The sequence below is a fragment of the Dendrobates tinctorius genome, unplaced genomic scaffold, assembly GCF_039654945.1.
Source record: "Dendrobates tinctorius isolate UK_male_01 unplaced genomic scaffold, ASM3965494v1 ptg000143l, whole genome shotgun sequence".
NCBI lineage: Eukaryota > Metazoa > Chordata > Amphibia > Anura > Dendrobatidae > Dendrobates > Dendrobates tinctorius.
Genome location: NW_027361810.1, coordinates 30,422,924 through 30,439,633, shown reverse-complemented (window position 1 = coordinate 30,439,633; position 16,710 = coordinate 30,422,924). Strand labels below are relative to the sequence as shown.

The 16,710-nt window shown below is 42.4% G+C and overlaps 1 protein-coding gene across 4 annotated transcripts in view; it reads right to left on the bottom strand.

The window, feature by feature from the left end:
• Positions 1–70: 70 nt before the first annotated feature.
• The window catches only part of TANC1 (tetratricopeptide repeat, ankyrin repeat and coiled-coil containing 1), a 205,838-nt gene continuing 189,198 nt past the window's right edge, over positions 71–16,710 (bottom strand). For all 4 annotated transcript variants that reach the window (XM_073545686.1, XM_073545684.1, XM_073545688.1 and 1 more), the window contains 7 exons: positions 12,416–12,539; positions 11,322–11,497; positions 9,299–9,431; positions 7,512–7,603; positions 6,815–6,961; positions 5,986–6,086; positions 71–5,156 (listed from right to left, as the gene is read on the bottom strand). In XM_073545686.1, coding sequence (XP_073401787.1) covers positions 3,857–5,156; positions 5,986–6,086; positions 6,815–6,961; positions 7,512–7,603; positions 9,299–9,431; positions 11,322–11,497; positions 12,416–12,539 — 2,073 coding nt within the window. In that variant the 3' untranslated portion in view covers positions 71–3,856. The remainder of the gene's footprint in view (positions 5,157–5,985; positions 6,087–6,814; positions 6,962–7,511; positions 7,604–9,298; positions 9,432–11,321; positions 11,498–12,415; positions 12,540–16,710) is intronic.

The window sequence follows — 16,710 nt, the reverse complement described above, 5'->3', positions numbered from 1 at the left end:
AAGCTCCGACCATACCGATTCCGCTACTAGCAGGATATTGCCGGTGGACAGACACGGTCCAGCCACACAGTTTTATCATAAAATGATATATTTTTTAATTCCTTAAGGAAATACAGTAGATGTGCAAAGGACAGTTACAGACCGAAATAAGAGAAAGGAAACCATCATAATAAATAAGCTATATGGTAACATACTGAACTGGTGAAGGTCTCGTTAACATTTTTACACTGATGCGACATATTACAGGTACGATCCGTCTTAATGTAGCAGGAACCTTAAACAATTCACTAAAATACAGAGAGTGAGAAATTCCCATCCATTGCTCCAGAAGAAACTCAAAATAATCTTAACGTGAGGTTTCTGCCTGAAAACCCAACATCTGCGGATCACCAGGATCCCACTAGGCCAGATCTACTGTACAAATAGCCAAAATGCAGAGTTCAACATCTATGACCCAAATCCCCAGATATGGAAAGTATTAAAGGGGTTGCTCACCTTTGAGGATTTTTTATTATTTAACTTAAATGCATGTAGTATTTTAGGCTAATTCATTTTTGAAATTTAGTTTCATCAAAAATGTAGCATAGATTGCCTCCTATATCTTTCTGTTTTGATTTAGCTGTTGCTGGCTGTGGAATGAGTTAACTGAGAATCAGTCAGTGAGCTCGGTCTGACAGCAAGGTTTGTAAATGTTCCCATACAAATTAGATGAAAGTTGACCTAACGGGCTGATATTCATGTCTAATTTGTATGGGGGAGACCTGACTCTTCCCAGTCAGATGAATGAATGACCCGGTATGCTGAAATTCATCAGCCAATCGATCTTAAAGATAAGTCTTGCTGAGTGTCCCTACTACAGAGCAAAGGCGCACTCCTGTATATGGGGGAGGGAGCCCGAAAAATTAGGTGTCGGGACAAATTGTTCAGCCTACAGCTATCTAATCTTTATTGCAGACCCCAACTGTATGCTATTATTTTACAAGCTCCTCTCTCAGCTGATTTATGGAACGCAGACTACATCAAAGTTGAGAACTGCAAAATAAAGAGCCTTTATGTCAAATTTTGCAAAATAATAAATGAAACCCATATCAACATTTATTTTTAGCTTCACTTCCATGCATTTAAGCCAAAAAAAAAAAAAAGTCCCCCCCCATAAGTGGACAACCCCTTTAAATGCTAAAAATTTTGGCTGCATTCATCCACCACTAGAGGGAGCTCACCGCACATTCAACTCTATTATGCAGCACTCCCTCTAGTGGTGGCTGCTGGAAGTCAGAATTTTATAGCTCATCTCTTACGTCTACACAGGAGACTTCGAGCTGAAATAAAAAGCAATTAATGCTAGAAAGATATTCTAAATAATTGTTGCAGGATCTAAAATGTGGACGTTCGCTGGTTTCTAGTGAACTGACAAATGTCAGCTTACCCTATAAGCTTGTTGGCCGCAAAGTAATATCACCATCCCCCCGTACATTATAACACTCCCTGTACCTTTTTTCTTAAATGTACAATTATCCTCTAAGATAGCACCTTAAAGGTGTTTTATACAAAACCGGAATAAAGTGCGATAACTGTTAGGACTGATACTTTGCCATAGTTATACATTAAACTCAGTGCAAAAAACCAGCAAGGTCGTAGCTTCAAAAAAAGTTACAGTATATACATGTGAAACACAAATTCTGGTCAAAGGTTATATTACGACCTAATATGACCCCTCTATATAAAATATATCAGACTGGTAAAACATTCATTTACGTGGCTATATAAGGTCGACCTTGGAGTTAAGAACTCGCGTTACGACAATCTGCCCTTCAAAGGCCGCTCATTGCCCTCGTTTATAAACTTTGGATGGGGACAAACTAGAATTTGGGTCGTCTCGTTCCCTTTAAGTGGTCATATAAGGCACCATTTGAACACACAATAAATACGCACTGCTACTCAATCATCATATACAGTTCAACACAGAAAAATAGGGAGTTTTTTTTAAAAAGGCACCATGACAATATTGTATAACACTGATATTCCAGTTACGATCTGCTGTAGAAAAATGCATTTTACACAACCCCATAAATCTAACTAGATCCATTACAGGGCAATCCTGAGAGATACAGGAGGAACCCCCTACAACCAGTGCTCATTGGCTGTCTAAAAGGGGTTGTCCAGCACTAAATAAAACAAAACTAAAGGGCTTTGCCTTCAGGATTTGATGAATGGTGGGCAGAGCGAGACAGGGGGGGGGGGCGGGCAGAGCGACACGGGGGGGGCGGGGGCGGGCAGAGCGACACGGGGGGGCGGGGGCGGGCAGAGCGACACGGGGGGGGCGGGGGCGGGCAGTTTTTTTTGTTTTTTTTCAATATCTACTACAGCTGGTGTATGGACAGGGACTGACAAATATTGTAGGGTTGGGGAGTTATGCAGCCTGCCCCCTTTAGCCTGGCAGATACATGTACATAGAAGGGGGCAATTTAGCTGATGCACACACCAAAAAAAGGGTTGGCTTAGCCATTAAAGTTAGGGTCCTGAGAATCTCTTTACTTGACTCTTTCAGCCACATTGGTAGTCTATGGCCACCGGGCCAAAGCACTGTGCACCTCCTACACCATGAGACATCTCGGGAACCGCTTAGGAATAGCGGACCCCGATCTGCCATAATGTTGTGGTGCATTGGGCCATTGTGGGAATCGACTAACCAGAAGATGGGCCAGAGATGCTGCAGGGAGTAGAAGGCTCACAGGGCTCTGGTCCAGCCACCATAAGGAATTACGTAGCCACTGGACCAGGGTTCTTCGAATCTTTGGCTCAATTTAAAGTTGAGCAAAGTCAGCCAGCCCCAATATATACAAAGCAGCCGGAAGTGATCAATACCAGGAGGTTTGCGGCACCTTTGATTAAAGTTAAAAAGTTTTATACAGGTTTCAAACACATTTGAACATCAGTTTTTATTCTACAGATCCCAGGTGGTTGGACCTACACTCCTCCAGACCTCCATTAATGGGCTATACTAACCTATCAATGTACTCCTGGAAAACCCATTTAAAATGGCCAATCCAGCGGCTATGGACAACAGCACCTTTTACTCTTGCACCAGTTTTAAAAAAAAAAAAAAAAAAAAAAGCAAGTAGTGCAGTACTGTGACACAAGGCAGTCAGATATACGCGGGGCCGATGGTTCTGGTGGAAAGTGTGTCCTATGTTATAAATTGCAATCAATTTTAATGCACCTTGTGCTAATCAAGGCCAATCGATTATAAGGCCAGACGTATCTGGTTGCCATTTGTTACGGTACAGGGTATTGTTAAAGGCATAAAGAGTGGTCTATTCTGTACAGATCAAGGCAAAGCTTGCATTTTTTTACTTTTATACATTGTCCATTGAGATTTGGTAATGTCCTGAAGACCAAGTTATGGAAAAGTTCCTCCACAGTTCTTGGGAGTCCTTATGCTGCACCCGGCAGTGAAAGATATGGAATCTAGTGGAATCACCAATGCCTAACAGTTCAGTTTTATTTCCGTCTGCCGAGCCCAAAGCTGTTATCATGCACCTCCTATATATTCCTTGACACTGACCAGCAGCCTCTACTAGAATTTTTGGCTAGAACTTCACTCCGGTGCCAGCCATGTTCACACAGCAATTAAAGCCAAGTTAAGCGTTTTATTTCCAGGAAATGTTTATCCAGAATGTGGTAAATGGTTCCCATCGATCAAACAGAATTTTGCTTTATCTTTGTTCACACAAGGAAATGAAAGATAAAGCAGCCAACAGTAAATTAGCGGTTGTGAATGAGAGCAGCCTTTGTACAGCAGAGAAGTTGACTCTCACTTGAGCCCTTCAATGTCCGTTTTTCCTAAATCAGTGGATCACACATTGGATTCTATGAATGATCGCTTTGGTTTTGTAGAAGACAATGAGCTTAAATTTGAGTCTTTAACGAGTAGAGATTGTGACCTCAACATGGCTTCTTGGTAGGACTGGTTGACCGCCTTGGCCGTTCTAAGATCCTGAGTGAGGCTGGATGCTGGAGGCTTTCCTTCCTCATTGTCCTTAGCGTGAACCCCATTTTGGGCAACTCCTCCAAATACATTTGGTATGGTTTTATTTTGATTTCTGTACACATTTGCCTGCCTGGTAGGGAACTTCTCCAAGTTTCCAGGCCCGGGAGGGCTTGTGTTCACATCCATGGTCTGGTTTTGCCAATTTCGACCAGGTTGAGTGTTTTGCTGGAAGGATCTAGCGGTTTTGTCCATAATTCCCATAAAGGGTATGTTTCGCGGTCTATGGTCGGTTGCACTAAGGGTTTGGCTGGTCTTATTTTCTTTGCTTCGTACATCTGGTATTTTAACACCTTCGGAAAAACTACTGCTTGAAGTCAAGCCGTGTGTGCCTATCCTTTTGCCTTCTGTTCCAATTGTTTTTTCAATATTTGATTGGGTCTCTGGAGGTGGAGAGAGGCCCACATATCTTTCTGAAGTTTTAGAAACAAAGGAGCCAGAGGACTTGTATGGCTGGAAGTTGTTGGCATGTCCGGAGGGAAGCTTCTCACTGTACACAGGACCACGAGATGATACACACTGTGTGGCATCTGCATTAGCACTTCGCAAACTGGCTTGGTTGGAAGACTGTCTCAATGGAAGTGGGCTTGAAGGTACAAAGTTAGAAGGAACTAAATTCTTCGGAGTGGAAAAACTGTTCCCAGATCTCGTCATGGATTGCAAGGAATTCATGTGCTGATTGGTTTTCACTATCTGCGCCTGTTTTGCTGGTCTTTGTACTAATGCTTGCTGTAGGCATACACCCTTCCCAGATAGTTCATCAGCAGTTTCAGAACGGTGCTTTTGAGGACCATGTTCCGTCACTCGATTGTGGTTTGATAAATCTTGTGGTTTCAAGTTTCCTGGGAGTTTATCAGAACTTTCACATTCTTCCTCTTGAATATCTTCAAAATTGAGATGGCTGTCCAGCCCTTCCTCAATCGCCTCATCTTCCTGATCGGAGTCATTGCTTGGTGGTGGTGGTGGTGGCTGGAATTGCTTCTGCTGTTGTGACCTTTGATGCTGTTTGAACTCTTCTTCTACACGGGCTAAAAGTCGTCCTACTTCCTGGTTGTTGGGGCACAATTTCAAAGATTCGTGAAGATCGGCAAGAGCAGCAACAAATTGCCTAAAAGGGAGCACAAAGCAGTAAATGTAACTCATCAGAACACTCCTATAGACAAAAAAAAATTCCTTCACAATGGCCATTTTGGCTGTGGTAACATGGTAGAAGGATCATCAAGATGCCAGGATTATATTTTTATAGCTGTATTCTGATCTTAGACATATCAATAAGATCACCCTTCGGACGTGCACTTCTCTCCAAAATGGGTGCATCCCCTGTCCACCACATCAAGTAAATCAATGGAGAGTTAGCTGCGCATTTCTGTGGGAGTCACTACACGAGTAACTCCCATACAAAAGAACAGAGAAACCTGCGCATAAATGCAACCTCCTCTCCAAAATAAGGCAGCCACCCCCAATATGCACACAGATGCAATGGGAGCGATCGAGGTGGGACATGTCTCTAACAGATGCCATCAGTAGGGTCAAGGAATAGGAAGCCATCAGAATACACCTAAAAGGGATTGTCCAGGCTTGGGGCACAAGTCTGCCGTTACTCTATGTGACAGCAGACTTGTGAATCCTTACTGCATGCACAGTACACACTATCAGAATACTCCAGTGACGGCAGTGGGAGGTCATTTGACCGTGACTGTCTGATTTGCATACTTCGGACACATTCCGACAAGAAATGTCTGCACGTCTAGTCGGCACCTGACTGCAAATATGCAAATCGCATACTTGGGGTCACACCTGCCCAATTCTAGAGAATCTTAACAGCACAAGCCTGGACAACCCCTTCAAAAAGGAGTAAACTACCTTGGCAAAGAATCTCTTTGGGTCACGCAAAAGAAACCGTAAAGAAACCATTCGCTATATAGTTAGAGACTTACCTGCTGTTTCGCTTTGCTCTTGCCCTTGCATAATAAGCTTCGTAGCAGTTTGGTTTCAGTTCTAGGGCCTTACTTGCAAACTCTTCCGCCATGCCAAAGTCCTACGAGAAGAGGGTCATGTTGTATTTTTAATTTGGCGTACTTTGTAACCACAGCAAGGGACAATGTTAATATAAAGTACAGAGTATTACAGCACGCGTATTAGTGACGTAGGGGCGGTATTAACGTATGATCCAATCCCAACAAGGCAAGTCTCAAAGACGGGGGGGCACAAGGATCTCATACCTGAGGCCCCTTCCAAACACTAATGATTGGCGAGTCATCCTGTAAATGGGTGAGTGATGTACCTGCTTCCTCCTGTAAAACAATCAGCATGACCTCACCTGCCCTTCCACAGAGTTAACACTTCACTACAAAATAGGGGCCATAGAGAATTTAAAAAAAAAAAAAAGACTCCATTCCTCCAAAAACAGCGTCACCACACTACATGGGTTGTGTCTGGTAATGCAGTTCAGCACTACTTGCTTTAATGAGCCAGAGCTGCAATACCAGACACAACCTATACACAGGTGTGGCTCCATTTCTGGAAAAAAGGAGGGTTTTTTTGTCATTTTCTTCTACCCTCTTTAACAAGCAACCCAAGGCATGCCTTTCCTCTCCAATAATGATGACTTTTCCCCAGCAACTACATACAATGCATCTCAATATGTACAATGTAATGGACTCCTATGGACACTTATCTCTGTGGAGACAAGAGCATAAATCTGCATATATTGCTGTTTAACAATCTGCAGAAAGTAGAAAACGGCGCAAAACTTTTTTTTCTTACATTCATTTTTCGGCGACATCTGGACAGGTTCAAGTAGAGAGAGACGCGCAGCTCATTAAAGGCTTTCATCTCTTCTCCCAATCCTTCTCGGGGAAACTTTCTAAGTGCGTACTGATACCGCTGGGCCGCTTCCTTCATCTTTCCCTTCTGCAGGAAACAAAATCAATGTCAGGAAGGAGAAACCAAATAAATTCACAACTTTTGACATTTGCACGGGAAGAATGGATTTCCTATATTTTGGAGGTCGGACACCTTTAGGGGTTGTCTTAAGTAAAAAAAAATAAAAATGAATGTTTGATGGAAGAGTCCCTGGAAAATAAATCAATTACAGTATGTCTAGTAAATCCTGGCAAGTATTTGATTTCTCCTGCAGTCTTTCCCCACAGGAAAAATGAAGCATTACATGTTGCCCATCTAAATCAACAGGCAGTCAATGTAACGCACAGACGTGCTGGGTCCTCCAGAGAAAGACGCTCTAGCCAGCTATCTTCACTTTAATACATATGTGGTGGTCCCAAATTAAGAATTCACTTTTTATAGCTCGGATAAAGGTTGGGGGCAGATGGCTGTATTTGACAGTCCATATGATGACCACAATGGTGGAAATACTGGCTCTGGGTGCCAATCCTCCTTCAGAAAGGCATTATATTCTTAATGGATCCATTTTATTGATCTGACATTTTAGCAGACAACTTACTCTGTACAATATATTGCCTTCATCCATTAATTTCTGTAGGAGAATGATTAGGATGTCTGGCTTAGAAGTGGCCATTGCCCATGCTGCATTTCCTATAGAAAGGAGGAAAAAGGATTGAATACAGGCAGAGTAAGGAATGTTGGTACCCAAGTTATTAATGAAACAGTAATATAATTAATACATGGCACCGATTGGGTCCCATTATAGACAAGATTACCCACCAAGCCCTAAAGGTCTCCAGGCACATTAGACCAACTTCAGCCAAACCCATCAATATAGACTATTTATGAAAACAGTTTAATGTGTATATGGGTCCCTGACAGATGAGGAGGATACGTCATGACAGATTTCAGACTTCTGATCATTTTGTTCTCTACGCCACCAATAGAAATATCTGATATCTGGCTAACTGATCAATAACACAAGAGCGCTCAGCCAAGCAAGTGCTCCTGTGTATGAGAGAGCTGGACCATCGTTTGGCCGACAGCCATCTAAGGTGTATGGGAAGGTGTCAGTCTCCTGACTATCCCCCAACATCACTGGAAATTCAACGGCCGATCCTTTTGTTTTCATGAGAAATAAGCCGAAGATGGAGGAGTCCGGCATCAACTTTCTCCTAACTTTCCAATTGAAAACTCATTAACGCTTGGCGATGAGCTCACACAGAAAGGGTTGTTGGGCAGGTGAGTAGTCTACCAAGTGAACATTCAGCAGAGAGTTCTCATGCTTATATCTGGATTATGCCAATGTCCAAGCTCCAGGGAGCGCACAGGTCCCTCCCATAAAAAAAAAAATGTATGGGTCACTACGTCCATAAAACAGCAGCTTTGATGGTTGTACATTACATAAACCAAGATCCATCATCTGACCTGACCACATAACGCTTCCTATGGAGGTTAAGGGTGGGCGCTAATGTGACTATGGAAGGATACGACAGATGTCCCTAATACAATAAGGAAGCTGAGAAGGAAATGACATCAACTTCCTCCAAATGTGGCTTCATGTCAGGCAGTCTGACTGATTGCGGCACTGTGGGATCGACAGACACGAAGGTTATATAGAGCATAATGGGACCATGCACACGTCGTTCATCACTGGCTACAGACCGTGTCAGGAAGCCGGGCCATTAACCAACATTAGTAAGAAGAGATCGCAGAGCATTATATCAGTCAGGGCCATTTCCACTTCTCCTTTGTGTTTATATTTGGTACTAAATACAAAGAGGATGTGTGATAATGTGTGTACACCATCATTGGTAAAATCTAAGACATGCACAGGGTCACGAGCCCAACCCTGCTGCCGATCCGTGGCCGTGACAGTCATATGACTGTCTGGATGGGATGTCATCATTCCCGGTAGACCGGAGCAGTGAGTGATTGCAGCAGTAATTAATGACTATTTTCTTATTTTATAACAATCTCTTCGGTCTTGAAAAGTCAAGAAAAATCCCTGTAAGAAATGTAAACAGTTCAATTGGCACCTAAGTGGCCCTTTGTGTTTTCTTAGGACCCTCCATGAGTGATGGTGAAAAACTATGGGGTATTTGCTACATACCCCTACAGCGAAAGAGAGAGAGAAAGAGAGAGAGTGAGAAAGAGTGAGAAAGAGAGAAAGAAAGAGCGAGAGAGAAAGAGTAAAAAAGAGAAAGAAAGAAGGAAAGTCAGAGAGAGAGATAAAAAGAGAGAGTGTGTCAAATCGGTTTTGTAAACTCTTTGACATGCATCAATTATGATGGTAAATGTGAAGCTCTTATCACACACTTGTATTAGTTGCAATAAAATCGTCACCTAATTTGGCTCCTTTTCTAAGTAACGTCACAACCACCGCTGTGTTTCGACAGCCGATCGCTCGATCCAAAGGTCTCATCCCGCTGTAGTCCACGTGTTCAATCATCGCTCCGTTATCAACCAAATACTGCACCTAAACAGATTAGTAACACAGAGATGAACATAAACAACGAGGAAGATCAACCCGGGCAAACATTCCATCACACAGATATAACCACCGGCCTTCTAGTGCGGCGCATCAGATATACAAATAATACCAAAGCAGAATAAGCATTCAGTACAGCAAAACATTCAGATAAATAGGGATTAGATATCAGAAATCTGGATTATTAAGGCACTGACCTGGCTCTTTCTGCTTCTGGTCTTAAAAAATTAAAAGTTGTGGGTCTCCATGGTAACAGACTACAAATAAACTGTGTAGTCTGGTCCTGCAGTCATACTCTCCTCCTAGTGTATTCAGTAGGTTAAAAAGGGTTTTTCGGTATAGGAAATCCCCTGGCTGCAGTTGGTTTTACTAATACAATTATTTTCTTCCATCAGTCTGGGCAAAACCTCTGCTGTTGCTCGCTGCGTCCGTTATGGTCATGCAGAGCTGTAGGCAATTTGTATGCTCCATATCTGAGTGGCTCGAACCATCAAAATCGCAGCGCTGTCAATGTAACGTCAGTGCTACAGACTATCACAGACATCGGGAGCAGCGACAGACCTGGCGAAGGACCCAGTAAGACAAGGGAAGTACAGTTTGTTTTTGTTTTTGTTTTTTAAACTGCAGCCATGATCCAACTACACAGGGTTGGTTTGTAGTCTGTTACCATGGAGACTCATAACTCTGCCTAAGAGCTGCAGACAGAGTGATTTTTATATACGACCATTTGCAAAGTTGCTTCATTTTTTCCCCCCACTTTAGATGTTTTATTACTTGAGATTAGCCAAACCTTACCATATCGATTAAAGGCTCATGGCCACCGCAAATCTGTTTTTAAATTAATTTCAGCTGGATCCCCCACATTTAAAGAGGTGGTCTGGGACTTCTATATTGTTGGCCTATCCTTAGGACAGGTCATCAAATGTCTGATCGGTGCGGGTGCGACACCCGGTAACCCCACCGATCAGCTGTTCCTGGTGTCGGCTGGAACTGCTCAGCAAAGCTTCATCAATGGAATTTTGGGCACGGCCGAGTACTGCACATCCACCAATTATTGATTTGTATAGTAAACTAAAGTGTAGTACCCGGCCACTATTTCATTGACGGAGCTGTGCAGCTCTGTAATTGAGCAATTTTGGAGGCCGCTGACACCAGGAGGTCACAACCCCACCGATCAGACAGTGATCCCAAGGATAGGCCATCAATGATAAAGTCCTGGACAACCCCTTGGGTACTACAATCAATCATACTATAGATGTGAGAAATTATGCTGCGGAAACACTTTCTCTGATGCATACAGCAGCAGCCAGAACAGAGGTGACCGATAACATGAGCCGTCCCTTCCCGGACCGTTTCCATGTTTCTGATATGTTGGCATGAAATAAAAGCGCCAAACCCAACCATCCATCACACGCAATCTACAAAACGTCCGGAAAATAGCACCCAGATTTCTTAAGAGCTGCAGAAAATTCCACTTTATCGCCTCTCCGTGCAAATGTGAGGGAGGACGTAATCTCCAATCCTGTAGACGGGTGTGTGATGACGGGAATGCAGCTTCTGCGCAATATCTGTAGCTCCCACATCGGCAGCCAGAAAAAGACAGAGTTAAAACCTCTATCATGGGTAACAGAAGATGTGCTCATCCCCTGCAGAAGAACATAAAGGGCATTCCTCTTCAAAATGCATAGGCATGTATCCCTGGTACTGCCGGAGCTACGAGCGCAGGGATGCTGCCACCCGCGCAATATGTAACCGTAGGATTACTTATGATGTTCAGTAGCGGGGTCCGTGTGTTTCCAGCGCTGCAGTGAACGCTCATCTATCGCAATGGTCCTCTTAACATATGTGAGTTATGGAAATATCTAGCTGTTCACTTACAATCTCAGCATCTCCATAGAAAGCAGCCAAATCCAGCGGTGTGCGGCCATTTCTGTCCATCTGGTCAATGGTGGAGCCTCTTTCCACTAAGCACTGGACAACCGCTTTGTGGCCCTTCAGGCAAGCCCAGCTGAGAGCGGTCAAGCCTTCTTTGTCCAGTGCCGCAATGTCCGCCCCTGGGGAGAGATCATCAGGAAAGTCATCCTTCCATCGTCTGAGAGCACACAATGACTGTTCAAACCAAGCACAGTCACTTAGTGCACCCTCAGCGTGGCTTTAGCGGTTCATTGCACCTTCTACATCTATATCTACCATCGTTTTCCCTGATTGACAGGAGTAGAGATAAATGGAAATGAAGCGGGTGGGAAGGTGAACTGAACAGCTTGGCCACACCAAGGGTGCACAAAACAACTGTGCTGGGTTTGAACAGTCATTTTGTAATGACAGACTCCCTTTAAAGTAATCTGGAGTCTTTTTTTTTTTTTTTTTTTTAAACTTTTTTCCCGAATCCAGCTTTTTCTTACATAAAACTAGGTGTGAGGAATGATTATGACCGCCACACAACTTTCACATACTCCTTTAATGGGTTTTCCCTTAATAGAGAGTTATCCAATAAGCTATAGAATATCGTACAGATTGCGGAGATCCCCAGAGATCCAAAGAAGTTGGCCCAACCTGTAACTTATCACCATATGCACATACTGGTTTCTGAGATTTGTAGTGCTGACCATTTATTTACTGCACAATTATAATATTTTCTGTGCAGTCAAAATAAAAAAAGCCAAATCTTTCAAAACCTATGTCCTCATGAGCAAACGTTTACTTAGACAGGGTGCAATACGAGCATATTACCAGCAGGTGGCGGTGTTGATGCTGACTACTGAAAAAGGGGTTAAATTAGCTTCTAAAGTGATAAGCAATTATTTTTCAACCTCCTAAAGTCGGAAAGTATCTGACCCCATGCAGTATGTTAGAATATACATTCCCCCACCCCATGACCCTTCGGCTCGAGACCCCAACCTTGCGATTGACTTAGGATTTTATGGTATTGTATTTTTGCATGCCGTTTCTTTACAGAGAAGACATTTTCTCACCCTCTGACAGAAGGAACTCCACGGTGCCACAATGCCCCTCACATGCAGCGACCATGAGAGGGGTCCTGCCTTGCTTGTCACACAGATTCACATCACAGCCGTGCTGCATGAGAAGCCTGGCAACCTGCGGAGAGCGAGGAAGAGGAAAAAATATAAGAAAAAGCCAGAGATCTACAAGAAAAAGCTCCGATATTGTATTATACCGCCATTGTGTGTTACATCTATACTCGGATGCCTGTTATACTGTCAGGAGGAGTTTTATGTATATTACTATGGTTATTATAGAAGAAATCCCAATAGGATACAGCAACCATAGAAACAGTGCAAACAGATCTGGGAACCCCGGAGGATTGCGGAGCCCAGCGGACACGTATTACAGGAGATCCGAACACAGGTTTATGTGGGCAAATGGAAAAGTTAACCCCCTCCACCATACTTCCCCAAACTGCTATCAGTTTGGAACTAAGTGAAAAAGTTCTACTAGCGCTTCTGACTCAACTAGGACCTTAGCCATATACCATACTTACATACTTTCTGGTGGAATATTTACATTTTGCGCCAATTTCATGCACCATTTTGAAAAACATGGTAGAATATAGAATTATATCAGGAGGCGGAAAACTCATTTTTGAATTCACACCTTTTATTTTTGTCATCTATTATTGTTGTTGCTCCTTTTATTATTGTTGTCCCGCCCACCCCTGACTTCATTATCTTATTGTGCCTCTTTTTATAGTGGGTTGCCACTTTTCTTTTCAATGTGAACTTGATTGGTCAATTCCAGATGTTATCGGTTAATTTGCAACTTTTTAAAAAAGTTGCTAAATTTTCACGCCATTGTACTCCAGTCCCCTTTTAAAAGTGCAAAGCAAGTTTCATTTAAATTTTTATTTGGGAAGATGCCGGTAACTAAAAAAAAAAAAAAAAAAAAAAAAACACGCACAGAGGTCGTGAGGACAAGATTAAGAATAACATCCGTATTTGGATGAATTGTGCTCCTGCTCACTAACATACCACATTTTAATGCTTATTGATAAGATCGTGAAACTTTTAACTCTAAACAGTGGCAAAAAAAACCTAACAGGGCAGAAAAAAAAACCCTAAACAGCTCATATTTTGTATCCAGTCATCATGCATTTTGCACCCATTTTAATACGTATGGTGCAAAGTCAGCAACAACAAAAAGACAGAAAAATTATAACAAAAAATTCAAAGTGATGAATTGGCCGCGTATATCTAATACATCTAGGCCATGTTCACATCTGGAGGCGATATTAGCTCATGCAATTTTTTGTTAATCTTAACCGCTTGACTAAATGCAATGGACGCCATTGTAGGTCAGCAGGGGGGTGTAAGGTGCTGCCGAAACCAGACATGAGATATGCTGCGGTCTCTTTTTAGAAGGCTATGAAGAAGCCTGTGGCACATCCGCTTTAGGAGTTCTACTTTTCTTTTCCATTACAAAAACTGGAAAACAAGTTTTGTGCAGGGGATGGATCGGTCACATTAGACAGACGCAAGTGTCACCTAATAGACGCCAACGACTACAATGAGATCCATCAGGTCTCATCAATTGTGTACATTTTGGCAGAAAAAAAAAAAAAAAAAAAAGCAGCATACTGACTATTTTTGTTCTCCCTCTAATGCGATGGAATCTGCCACAAATGCTCCTTTTATAAATATGAACAGAATCTGAAGGTGCCTTTTATAGCAGGTAATGATCGCCAATGCTAGATCAATGCCAGTGTAAACAAGATCAACAGGCTATGGATATCTATGACAAGCAAAAAAAAAAAAAATAATGTCAGAGGTTGCCTTTAGTGAACAAAATATACACAAATTTTTAGTTTGCAATCTTCATTTATTGATGAAGTTTCATATTTTTCTCTTGTGGGAGTGTCCCTCCCAGTAATAAAGGCAGGAAGTGAAATCTATGTGTAACAAGGATGCTGCAGACATCACTAGTTCAAATCAGGACAGCTTCTATCCAGCACTTATTTCCTCCCAATGTGCTTTCCATCTTATCTATTGTACTTTGCTTGCCAAAAAATTCATATAACTCCATCTTTAACACTGTGAGAAAGGATTGAAGAACAGTTTGCAGCATGATCAAAAGTTTAAGATTTTTTCTTGTGGGAGTGTCCCTCCCAGTAATATAGGCTGGATGTAAGATCTATGTGTAACAAGGGTGCTGAAGACTTCACTAGTTCAAATCAGTACAGCTTCTATCCTGCACTTATTTCCTCCCAATGTGTTTTTATATGATCTATTGTATTTTGTCTGCTCTGTAAAAAAATCATATAACTCCATCTCTAACACTGAGTAGGGAGGGGAGGGCAGGGATCCTGTCCATATAGTTTACCTCTACTGATACATTGTAGCAAAGTGTATCAAAGTGGAGTTTCAGCAGTTTAGCAAACAGAGGATTTGTCTGGACTGTAAACAATTGTAACAAACAATATGTCTGCACAGATTTGCTATTTCCAACTATAGAGAACAATGTCAGCCAGTGCGCCAAAATAGGCTGCAAAATTGCAACTCAAATTACATAGTATACGAGAGTGAACTGAAGCACAATTCATCCAAATGAGGATATTATTCTTCATCTCGTCCCCGGCGACCTTTGCGCATATTTTTATTTATCGTCCCAAGTTAAAATATTGTTATAATAAAAAGCAGGAAATTAAAGTTTACATTTAACCGAAGTAAAACGCAGAAAACCTGCCATGCTGCTCCTCACAGCGCCGGTAACGGTTATGGTGACCTGGCTGGGAGCCCGATCAGAATCTCATAGCAGAATATAGAAGGCGTTGTATGGCGGCATTGTGCATTGTCCGGACGCTGTAAGAAGTGTTGTGAATAGCTGTCTCCACCAGAAGAGGAGAAAGAGAAAAGGAAAAGGCAAAGGAGACTCTGCGCCAACACAAAGGACCAGACTATCTCATTAGAATTTCTATGGCCAGTGTCTTCCAGGCACAAAAAAGTCTTTTCAGAAACTTCTTGTGCTAAATATTATTTGACCACTTTTTAGTGGAGCATTCAAGGACCCAGAATACATTAATTCAAGAAGGAACTAAGTGCCAAGGTTACTGCTTCCAGCATTATGTTATATATATTTCCTTAAAGAGTCTCAATAAAGATACATATTGCCATCGCTGCAGGACAGTGGGGGAATATGCCATGAAATGGAATGGACCCTTTGATCCCCATCTCCTTACTGTTGATCCATCTACAGGTTTTGAAGATCGCTATAGGGAATGTTCACACTTCTCTTTTTTTGATGCGGCTGTTACGCCATAAAAATGAATGGCCAGAAAACCACAGTGGAAAATTATTGCTTTTTTTCGGGGGGGGGGGGGCACATTTTTGGATGTGTTCTACGATCTTCGCATGTAGCAGAAACCCTACTTTTTTTTCCACCACCGGAATGGGGGCTACATCCTCATATCAATCATCGAAAAGAAAGTGTGGTTTACTCTTCTGCTCCTCGACGTCAGACCGTACAATGCACAGTCTAGCTAAACATTTCAGAAGGTTAAAGGAGCGATAAAGTCCTATTTCTCCAATCTCTAGACATTTAAAACTCATTCTTTTTGGTGGTGAAAGGTTTCCTTTCGCATATTGCTAAATTCTTTAAAAGGCAAGATAAAATTCCTGTACTCCCAAGAATGCTGGAGTTTCATATTTTCCTCCTATCATCATAAATAATCTTAATCCTTTACATCGCCCTCACTATTTATTTTTCATGTCAGGGGAATAATGGGAGATAGAAATTCCCATACAATCTTCTGATCATAAAAAGGAGCAATGCCAAGAAATGTAGAATTGCTTCATGCCCTGTGATCAACCTTCCACAGAAGGGTCCACCACCATAAATGATCTTATTAGGGCGTACGTGCAATGGAGGAAGGGAGAAGAGAGGCTGTCCAGTTTTGTGTTGGCCCCATCTCCTTTTGTTACTCGTTGGGAAACCCATGCAAAAATGAAGAAAAGACTTGGAGTGAATGGATTCCTAGGTCTCGGGTCCATCAGACAGTAATTTGTGGCGGCTGGAACCTTAAAGAACCGCTTCTTACCTCCCAACATCCGCGGCTCTTGCTTTGATTAGTCGTTCTGGTGCAACGTCATGGGTTACACCGCAGCAAAGACATCAAAAGAAGAGTCAAAGATCTGTCAGGCAAGAGTCGATTCTCAGGACTCCCGTCCGGTGTCCACAGATTCAGACATGGCCGACGTAACAGGTCCTACGAGTTGATTTTGCACCAACTCAAATCATGAGCAAACACCTGATTCAT